The sequence below is a fragment of the Crassostrea angulata genome, chromosome 8 (assembly GCF_025612915.1).
Source record: "Crassostrea angulata isolate pt1a10 chromosome 8, ASM2561291v2, whole genome shotgun sequence".
NCBI classification, from domain to species: Eukaryota; Metazoa; Mollusca; class Bivalvia; order Ostreida; family Ostreidae; genus Magallana; species Magallana angulata.
Genome location: NC_069118.1, coordinates 25,707,417 through 25,719,394, shown reverse-complemented (window position 1 = coordinate 25,719,394; position 11,978 = coordinate 25,707,417). Strand labels below are relative to the sequence as shown.

Genomic DNA, 11,978 nt, shown 5'->3' with positions numbered 1-11,978 from the left:
AAAGCTTTAGTATATGATTTTTGTTCTCTGTTAAGTGACAGTTTATGCCTAAACAAACTATTTAGCATATCTAAATTAAAGAAAAAAGTCTCATCTTAACATGATGATCACCCAGCCTCCTTAAATTGATATAACAAATGAATATGCTTATCTGAACAAAATTGTAAGTACATTAAAAATTTCTGTAAATAAATCGATAGACATCTCTTTTAAAACTCCACAATTCTTTTCTATGTCACTTATTTATATATTGTAGAATATTTTTCCTCTTTTATGTTTTTAGATAATTAAACAATACAAATTATTATAAGCGGCATATAGAGTACTGACAAAAAGCATCAAGAACAAAAACACGAATAATTTAACATAATATAATATTTGTATACAATAATAGTTTTTGATATTTTCAATATCAATCTTTATACACCTGGTTAAAGCATATCGATCGAGGACAGATGGTTATATATATTCTTATTTTCATCAGTCTATTTAAAGGTAATATTTTCCAATATAAAAAGGCTGTATCTATTCAATTATAATAAAGGAATAAATTAAATTGCTGCATAAATATAATACAAGTTTAAACTGGGTGAGACAGTTTACGCTTTAGAAACTGCAAAACATTTTTATAATCTTGTACTTTTTTAAACGTGTATACATGTAAACGAATTTAGATATCTAATCAGTAAATGTATTGTTTTTCATGATATGTCCTATCATCAAGAGCAGGCGGTTGCCAAAAGGATATCCCTATTGTATACGGGTAACTCCTCCTACAGTTTTCAAGATAGAAAGTTGTTCTTTTGCAGAACAATTGTACATATGTCAGAGCTGTGCATATTACTCATATTTTGATTTTTTTAAATACGAGCTGTTAAACTTACTCATTTTCTCGCAGATTATTGCATATAGGGTACCCCTATGGTACTGATAACTGCTCCTACAGTTTTCAAGATGTCTTTGGATGGATTATGTTAATCAATTCAGGGTTGACAAATGGATTATGAATACTGTTCACACTAAAGAAAACTCGGTTTGCTGTCACATTGACAGCTTTCACTTGTTTAGACAATGATTTAGTGCGTTTTAAACAATATTGAAATTTGAAATCAAATTCCACACGTAAAACTGGTCGTAAGTTTATGTTGATATTGCTGATGTATAAGACATGTTAAAACTTTGGTATGAAATGAAAATCTGAGTTTAAATTTTCATAATTTTTTCTGTTTTTAGCTTAAAAAATCCTCAGCATAATTACACATTGACAAGATATTTAAATAAAATATTACAATAACGAAGACACTTTTTTACATAAAATTAAGCAGACTATTTTTAAAGAAGATATACTTTTTAACGAAGATATAACAAATATCGATCTATAAGAAATGAATCATTAATTCCGCTTACAAGATATACCAATATTTTTTTTCCATTGTTAAGGATTGTATTTCTACTATTTATTTGATTCGATTCAATTTTTGTTTCACATTTTTCTTTATTTGCAATTGTATTTATAATTTTAGATAATAAACATAATATTTTGTTATACTTTCATGTTAAATACTGAAATCTGATTAGTTTAGACGCAGTTCATAATATGTTCTATTACCCTCAGCGTTAGCAACGCACTTAGCAACGGGTTACATTATATAAATAGTGCCTGTTTGGGAGGGTAACAGTTGAAATTGACACCCCGAGAAAACCATTGTCAACCGACGCGAAGCGGAGGTTGACAATGGTTTTCGAGGGGTGTCAATTTCAACTGTTATCCTCCCAAACAGGCACTATTTATTTTGTTATACTGAATGTCTTAATTTTTAAGAAAATTTTACTGCTTTTAGATAGGAATAACGTGAATTCTACAGTGAACCGTACGTGCATTTTTTTTCGCGCATGTAACAATTTTTAATGTTACCAGTTGCTAAGTGCGTTGCTAACGCTGAGGTTAATAGAAAGGATTATGAACTGCGTCTTAACCAATCAGATTTCAGTATTTAACATGAAAGTATAACAATACGAATTGTTACATGCGCGAAAATCATGCGCGTACGGTTCGCCTTAGAATTCACGTTATTCCTGTCTAAAAGCAGTCATGTTTTCTTTAAAATTAAGACATTCAGTATAACAAAGTAAATAGTGTCTGTTTGGGAGGATAACGGTTAAAATTCACACCCCGAGAAAACCATTGTCAACCTCCGCTTCGCGTCGGTTGACAATGGTTTTCTCGGGGTGTCAATTTCAACTGTTACCCTCCCAAACAGGCACAATTTATATAAAATCACATACAAACAAACAAAACTTGTGCTCATAGTCATTTATTTAATACTTTTCGCCAAAACTGCTGCGTCCGATTGTTCATCATTTGAACGCTGTATAAAAAGCTGTATTTCAAATACTTTCATTGATTAAAAACTGAAGTAGAAAACGTTTCTACTAGTAAAATGTAAGATATGTGTTGATATAAGCATTTGTACCTAGTATAGCCCTAGACGGGTTTAAACGGGTGGGTAACGGGTGGAAACAAAATTAATGATATTTATTTACTGGTTTATTACACAGGTGACTTTTACTTTTTGTGCAACTCCTACACGACATTTAAATTGACTGTGAATGTTTCCTAAGAAGAAACATTTATAGCTTTAATAGTAAAGAATTGAACCAAGAATCTTGTAAAATTGCTTCTTGTACATTAAAAACCCGCCCTTTGAATATTATATTACATGTATTTCCTATCTTGAAAGTCAGGTTTATAAGATATTTTTCGATAAAAATTCAGCGCTAAACATTCATTGTCACGAAAATTCGTCAATGTGTTTATACATACATCTTAGCTTATAATTGAAAGATATACACCGTGCAAATACACCCGTGCGCTAACTTCCAGTAGCATCCGTGCATAGCGTTTTTACGTTTTCTACGTTAAGTCGCATCCCATCCCTATCGCAGCCCATTTCCTTTATGACGTCATCAATATGGCTGCAGACGCAGGCTTGAGTAGAGAAGTATGCACCCTTACCACAGGGAGCTGTGTAGAGTCTATCGTCCTCACAGCGGTGGAAAATGTTGCAAAATTTCGGATCTGAATAATACCTGTCCTGATTATCTTCAGAACAGTCAAAACTACAATCTGTACAAAAAAAAAAAAAACAAACGAAAAGATAAACGACAGAAATATTACAAAAAACGTTCGTAACATATGATATAACAATATAACTTGTATCTAAAATCGATTTCAGTATATACTAATTTCTTTTTTAAAAACAAGCAAGATTCACAGTTAACATTACTTTTTTTCTTTGAAAGTTTGATAGCAATGTGATTAATTTAAATTTAGCTAATGTGTGTTTTTCATTACTGTTTGGCAAATGTTGTGTTTTTAATAGGTGTATTTGTTAATTTAACAATATCATAACACGCAGTAAACAATATGACGGCACGAAAAAAAACCAATATGATAACAGAAGGAAAAATTTAAAAATACTACAATACAATTAATTCGAGACAACTTGTATCAAAACGTTGATAATGGACCCTTAATAATTGCAATACGAACTAAAAAGGTAATATATAAATAAATCATCTTGATCTAGAAATGGTCAGACGTTTCATTTGTTGTATGGTTTTTTATATTTTGGTAGTATTAAATCAAATCTGGAACGAATTAAAAAAAAACAATTTTAGAATAACAAAAATTTATAGTATAAAGAAAACTGACATCATAATGTGAGGGATTTTTCAATAAATATTTACATGTAAGAGTTAGAAAATAATAACATATGCATACTAATTAATTTAAGAGTAAATAGTAACTCTACAATATTGTAGAAGGTGAAGTAATAAATTTCTGTAAGTTGTATTTTTACGGACTACTTCTTTTAGCGCAGTTATACAAGTAGTTGTTTGGTTGTAGTATATATAGAACCGATCAGGTATAGACAGGTCATCGAAGAGCAATCAACCCTTTCGAACACGATTTTTTCTGGCCGTACATATGACTGAGACGAGTTCAAGCCACGTGGGAGAAGAGCGGGCTTTTCATGCTGCGCCTAGAGGTTCACAACACGGTCCCATGCAAGATTCTATGGATGATTTTACGACCGCAGAAGCATTGGATATCTTTTCTGACAAGCTAGAGAGAGCGCTGAAAAGGCAGAAACAGGAGATTGTCATCGAATTGAATTTGACTTCAAAATCAACGGAGAAAAAGGTACCGGACTTTAAGTTTCAAAGTAACAAGATCCAATTTGAATTTAACTCGGACAGAGAACATGACATTCTTAAAGCAGTTAATCTATTAAAAAGCAATAATGTTGAATCTGCAATTGACGCTTTAAATTCTGTTGTAAAAGACTTGAACAAAAGAAATAAAGTTGTACGTATTGCCGACAAGTATGGATGGGATGTCGTACAAGAATATCAAGATGACCCTATTACTGATGATGCTGACGATGCTACTAAGCTTAGACAAGCTATTTTTAGGGCAAAGAAAAGAAACAACAACAGGAAGCCTTATGAGCGTAATAACCGTACGTATTCTGGACAAGATTCGTAGGGGCAATATGACTAATTTAGCCTTGATGGGGCATATGAACTGTTTAGCTTTGATGGGGCATTGTGTTTGATTTAGCCTTTATGGGGCACATTGACTTAATAGCCTTGATGGGGCATATACATGATTGATTTAGCCTTGATGTGGCATTGTATTTGATATAGCCTTGATTGGGCATTGTGTTTGATTTAGCCTTGATGGGGCATTGTTTGATATAGCCTTGATTGGGCATTGTATTTGATTTAGCCTTGATAGGGCATTGTGTTTGATATAGCCTTGGTGGGGCAATGTATTTGATTTAGCCTTGATGGGCATTATGTTTAATTCAGCCTTGATGGGGCATTTTCGTTTTTGGCCTTAATTGGGCATTGTTATGTGTATTATGATAGTTTAATTAGTCGTTATGTGACTTAAGATAATATTATAATTGATGATTGGTTCTTTGACTTATGTATTAAACATTATTTAATTATATATATTTTCAGCTTGCATGTACATTCTCACATGGGAAAGAAATTTGAGAGATTCAAGATCCAAGATTATAGGAAACAGTTTTGGGAATGGGTAATATAGTACTGAACAGCCGATCTGAAAATACCTATAAAACGTATAGAACTTAATTTCTGAGATTCAAGGCTTGGTGCAAAACATTTGATTTTCAGGATTAACCTGCTTCACCCTCTACAGTCGCAGTTTATTTATCTTATTTGATACAGATCAATTCTTCAGCAGCGATTATTGATGCAGCATACTATAGTATTCAATGGACTCATTGCATAAACTTGTGTAACAATCCGTGCGATAACAGTTTTGTGAATTTAATTTTAGAAGGCGGAAAAAGATTAAGGTCCAAACCTATAGTTGAGAAGAAACCTATTACACCAGAAATTTTAGAAAAAATTATGGATAAGTTTTCTCAGGTTGAAAATTTGTATCACTCCAGACTTGTTTGCATGGTACTATTGGGTTATGCTGGTTTTCTGAGGTACGATGAACTTGTACATATTAAGATGTGTGATATTAAGTTTCATCAATCTGGTTCACATATTGAAATCAAAATTGAAAAAAGTAAAACAGATGTGTTTATACAAGGTAACATAGTCGTTATAGCTAAAACAGGAAATAAACTCTGTCCTGTTACTTACATGTATCTTGAAAAATATATATCGTACACTGGTCTTCTGTTTCAGTTTGAAGAATTTATTTTCAGAGCAGTCACATTTTAAAGAAAGAAAATGTTTACAAGCCTTTGACATATACTAGAGCGAGAGAACTTCTGTTAGATGCATTTAAAATTGTTGGAGTTGATTTCAAAGAATATGGTTTACATAGTTTGAGAAGTGGGGGAGCTACAACAGCAGCTAATAATAATGTTCCTGACAGACTCTTTAAGGTACATGGTAGGTGGCGTTCAGAAAATGCAAAAGATGGATATGTTTTGGACAGTCTTAACGTAAAGTTATCTGTTACTCTGAATCTTGGATTATAATATCTTTAATTTCTTAATTGCATAATTAGTATACCTTTGGTGTCGAACTGGTTGATAGCTCACTCACTCTAACACCTGTGTTGTTGTTATTTATAAAATACTAAGAATAGAAATACTTTATGTTCGGATGAGTGAAACGAAGGAGAACATAAATAAATTTCTGTAAGTTGTATTTTTTACGGACTACTTCTTTTAGCGCAGTTATACAAGTAGTTGTTTGGTTGTAGTTTATATAGAACCGATCAGGTATAGACAGGTCATCGAAGAGCAATCAACCCTTTCGAACACAATTTTTTTGTTTTTGTTTATAGGTACATGAAGATATGATGAAGTATTCTTGATATGTATTTATATATGAAATTTACATTGTATTTTGTAGATATATTTGGAAATACATGTATACAATTATTGGGCCTAATTCCAGTCCAATGCTATTAAAAGTCGCGTGCTGATTGTATATTACGGCGAATAAACTGGTTGATAGCTCACTCACTCACACCTGTGTTGTTGTTATTTATAAAATACTTAGAATAGAAATACTTTATGTTCGGATGAGTGAAACGAAGGAGAACATAAGGATTGATATTCATATCTGGTAATTTTTAGCTGTAAATGCAAATATTGTATCGAATATCGGCCAAGTTATTGAAATACTATTAAAACATACTTAAACTGTCGTTACAAACTAAAACTTCTTTTGAAATTTTAGCTTCCGCTTCGTCAGCCTCTGTCTGGTTTTGAAGAACAGGGCGGCACGTGATCTCGTCAATGGAACTCACAACACTTTCGGGAATACTTCCAGTACAACCTACGGACCAACCATCATCGCCGTTATATGTTGTGATACAAGTAAAATTCATTCCATATAGAGGAAAAGTTGTATTTCCCAGAGTTCCAATCAAATTAATTGATGCAGGTGTACATCCACTTGTTGACGAGCATCTGATCTCAAATTGTTTGTCCACCGCTGACTTACCAACTTTCATTCGAACTGAAGAAAGATCACCTACAAAGTAATCATTTACAGGTTTTATTTCAAATCAGATCTTTTTCCTTTTAAAATGCATGTTACTAAATCAAAGAAATTTGCTGATATTTAAATAATAAATTGAATTAATTATTTATTATATTTTTATTTGTCAGTCATAATGAGCAGTTTATTCAAATTATAAGATTCTGGTTTAGACAAAAGATTTGTTTTTATATCATAGGTTTAAAAAAAAATTATTTGAATTTATTTCAGATAATTAATAATAACTGGGGACTGTAACTTTCTTTACAATCAGTTTTCTTCAATGTAACAAAAATAAAAATATGTTTTATTATATATTAGTATATAGTATTTGTCTGCATTTCACAAAATCCAGCCACAATGAATTCTAATGATAACACAAATCCAGCCGACTTACTTTCGATTTGAACGTCTACCTGGTGTTTATAGATAACATAAATCAAGCCGACTTACTTTCGATTTGAACGTCTACCTGGTGTTTATAACTTCTTATTGGCGTTTTTAATGTTATTACAAACTGTCCTTCATCACCACAATTTACTGGGCCCCCACGAATTTCTATGATTGGCAAAGAACGGATAATCCATCGTCCAGTCGAAATCGTTTCGGACTGTAGCGTTTGATTAATCTCGGGAAAATGTTGTGCTTGGAGGCGGTAGATATTTGGATTAAATTCCAGGAGAAGTGATGAGTTGGAGATGATTTGTTCAATGTTTTCTGAATAATTACATAATATTACTATCGCTGTATTAAATCTCAATTTCCAATATGTCGTGGTGGTGTTATCTGAGCTCAGAAAACATTCTACAACATTAAAAATAAATATATATACTGTTTATAAACGTTACAATTGAATTTTAAATATTTTATAAAGAAAAATTTGATTTTAAAGAGGCTGCAAGCCATACTTACGGAACTCTTTTGAATAATCCTCTGAAAAAGTAATAATATTATTTACATGGAAAGACTTAAGAATAATTTAATCGTTCCGAAATTTTATTTCTTTCTTACTCTTTTACCTGCTTTTGGACCTGGAGCTGGAGCTTTCTGATACATAATAGTCACCGCAGACATCACCACAATAGTCACTGCTATGAACACTGATGCTATCACAAATCTAGCAAACTAAGGATAAAATGTTATCTGTTAAAATATTAATTATTATTGCAAAATATTATGTGTCCTATATTTGATGCATAACAAATAATGCTTTGGACAGATGGAAGAAAGAAATGAAATGCAATGTGACTGAAAAAGATCAAAATTTTAAATGTATTCTCTCACGTGAAAATAAATCGCTATCTATTAAAGTCAAGTGTCCATTGCATGTAAAAACTAAATGTGTTACATTAATTTTTTAAAATTATGAGAATTTAAAACTATATACATGTACAGAAATTTAATTTGTTACAGATAATTTTAGATTCTCTGAAGTTTAAAACATTAATGTAACAAATATTTCACCTTATTAAATCATCAATTCAAATTTCAAAAATATTAAACGATTTTTGTTTCTTCGTCATGAAGAAAAGAGATAAACAGTAAAGATAAACTGTAAATACAATTGAGTCAGGCATTGAGTCGCACATAATTTAAAGCTGATTTCGAGCCTGATCAATGCATTGTTAATGTTGTATTTTTTTTTGGGGGGGGGGTGTTTTTTTCTTTTTTCTTTCGTTTTTGATTTATCGTTCATTCGTTTAATATCGTTGCAAATTACGCTACGATATATAATTTATATAATATAATTTGTCATAAAATTAAAGATGAATTATAGTGATAGTATTTGTCACTAACTTACATGTAATACTATGCAATATCGGCACATCATATTCTAATGGAAAGAAATAGTTTGCACCATTATTGATATCACCAATGTAATGAATTTTTTTAATAAACTGCATTTACGTCGATATGAATTTGAACGAATTTCCTTTTTAAATGATGTTAAAAATGTTTGCATCTGAAAACTAAGAAATTAAAAAAACACCAAGCATGCAATGGTAAAGAAAGATAAAACAATATTTACAAATCTCTCATTATTTGTGATGATAAATGATTTTCATACAACTTGCTGTATTTTTGTATTTCCTCATCAACGCATGTAGATTAAAACCTTACAACTCGTACGACAACGAGCATATACTTGTATCAATGCAAATCATTTGAAAACTAACATCAATGTTTTTACCCAACCGTTATTGCTAAATATTCTTACGTGGAAGCTGAAAGTAATTTGAGTAATTTATAACACTTCCTAGTATGTCTTTCGTCTTTTGAAACATGTGCTAATGAATATTTGGAGCTGATACTCTCTCATATAAAACTCCCAAATCTTACTCATCATAAATTACGGAAACTTTATTTATTAAAGGATTTGAATGAATTCAGGCATTATAATTAAACTGAATTGACAAGTCAATGCTATCAACTAAACAGAATAATTTATTGGTACATAATACTCACTTTTATGTAACGGAATTTAGCTCTGCTTACAGGCTTTTCAGCACCGTCGCCATTTTCATTGGGTGTGTTCTGTTGTTTACAGTAACATATTACATAAGAACAATCAGAGGGCTTTTTAGCATACTCAAAATAATGCAGTACATAAAAAACATTAGTGTTTCAATGAGAGAGAGAGAGAGAGAGAGAGAGAGAGAGAGAGAGAGAGAGAGAGAGAGAGAGAGAGAGATTTTACCACAGAGTTGCAGGTGAACTGTGAAACATTTGATTCCTCAACATTCTTGTTCCACATTAGTGTGCCGTTGTTTGGTAGTTGGGAATCCTAAACATAGGTTACGAAATGAATGAAACACAGACAAAGTATCTTTTTGAGGTGTTTTGTATGTACAGTCGAAACGCACATAATTTAGAAACGATTTCGTGACTGATTTGTTTTTCTATTTTTGATTTATCGTTTATGTTTATTAATTTAATCTCGTCGCAAATAACGGTCAACTTACTTTCATATTGAACTATGTTGACCCTGGTTTAAAAAACTGTGCATTTGCTTACTGTAGAATCATTTTTTTTTCGTATGGATCAATGTTCGTGGTCAAATATTTCCTTGCTCGTGGGGTCTTAATTTCGTTGATACATGTAGCAAGTTCGGAATAATTTTGATAAATATTAAATAAATGCTTTTATATACGTTCATGAAATATAAATTCATGGACAAGGGTTTTTTCACGAAAGTCACGAACATTTGCCCTAACGAACAATGATGAATCCAATATACTTCAAGAATATTTGTTTTTATAAAATGAGATCGCATACTGTGGAATCATTTAAATTCGAGGGGTCCAATTTTCATGGATTGTGGGTGTTTTGCCTATACGTCAGGATGTAATTTCGTGGATGCATCGGCTTCCAGTTTCAGTAAGAAAAGTTACTCTCTCATAATTTGTTTTCGTCGAGGATGTAAATTCGTGGGTGAGGACTACTCACAAATACCACGAAAATTGAGCAACCACGAATTCTAATGATTCCACAGTATCAAGATTTTTTAAAACTAAATATTTCTTCAGCAAATGCTTTCAGCATATTTACTAACTGTTAGTGCAAAATTTTGGGGCTGATCAAGACAATTACATTTTGAATGTAACAGAGATCTTGAAGTATTTTCCTATTTTGCCACTATGAAAAGGTAACATCATAAAAACTATAATTTGTATAAAATATATAGTTTTTATTTGTTTAATAAATTGCATAATATATCTTTTGCCTTAAACTACTTTTTTTTTTATAATTTGTATAAAATATATAGTTTTTATTTGTTTAATAAATTGCATAATATATCTTTTGCCTTAAACTACTTTTTTTTTTATAGTTTTCACAGAATTATGAAATGGAAATGAATACACTTTTCAAAGGCATACACCACCTTTTCATTGCATAAGATATGGAAAGTTATATGATAAAGAATAAACAATTCGGATATTTAAAGAGTACTTACAGCCAAAGGATCCAAATGTGATCCCGGAACGTAAGACGGAGGCAAACCCCTGAGTTCTTTTGATGAATCAGTAAAACGCTGAAACAAAAGAAGATAGATAGATAGATAGATAGATAGATAGATAGATAGATAGATAGATAGATAGATAGATAGATAGATAGATAGATAGATAGATAGATAGACAGACAGACAGACAGACAGACAGACAGACAGACAGACAGACAGACAGACAGATAGATAGATAGATAGATAGATAGATAGATTGTAGCTAATTCGTATTTTAATTTTTCAATGCATTCTTCTAAAGCCATTTATGTCTTCGAAAAGAAAATAGCAGTAATTCCTCTTACCCCCCCCCCCCCCCAATCACAAATTTAAAATAACGCCAAAAAATAAAAAACAAAAACAAGAGAGCAACAGGTCTCAATGGTTATCTGAGTATCATACCTTTTGGGGAATCTCATATATGCATTTATGAAACTTCTTTCTTGGGTAAAGTAAAATCTATAATATGGTAATGACCATCACCTTCCAAAGTGAAATCTGTCAACAAGGACATTGATAGGAAATAATTGTCCCATATTTGGTAACTTTCAAGATAGCTTTTATGGTTACATGCTTTCATAGAAAAACTTAAGATGGCTGGCATATACATGTTTGAATAAATACTTACAACAACAACCCCTTTTCCCATCCCCAGGGGCCAGACGGACATCCCCCCTTAGGACAGCAATATTTATAATATGACATTTTGCTAATAAACTATACCAGCTCCACAGTAACTGCCTACACCTTTGGTAATCCCAAACATGTGAGATGATGTCCGTATGGTATAATTAAATATTAACTTATAAGTAGTGATTGTAAAATTAATTAGAATTCTACTTTTATTCTACCTTTATTTTCAATAAACATGTCCAAAATAGCAAAAACTAAGATTAAGTCGATGGACACGCTTTGGCGGACCCAAGCA

The 11,978-nt window shown here is 31.6% G+C and overlaps 1 protein-coding gene across 1 annotated transcript; it reads right to left on the bottom strand.

The window, feature by feature from the left end:
• Positions 1 to 2,873: 2,873 nt before the first annotated feature.
• Positions 2,874 to 11,720, bottom strand: LOC128160844 (uncharacterized). The gene is made up of 9 exons (XM_052824158.1): positions 11,679 to 11,720; positions 11,006 to 11,083; positions 9,749 to 9,835; positions 9,517 to 9,585; positions 8,070 to 8,175; positions 7,963 to 7,983; positions 7,504 to 7,854; positions 6,706 to 7,044; positions 2,874 to 3,127 (listed from the first exon to the last, which is right to left on the bottom strand). The coding sequence occupies exons 1-9, from the start codon at positions 11,718 to 11,720 to the stop codon at positions 2,874 to 2,876; spliced, it is 1,347 nt and encodes a 448-aa protein (XP_052680118.1).
• Between the last annotated feature and the right edge of the window lie 258 nt (positions 11,721 to 11,978).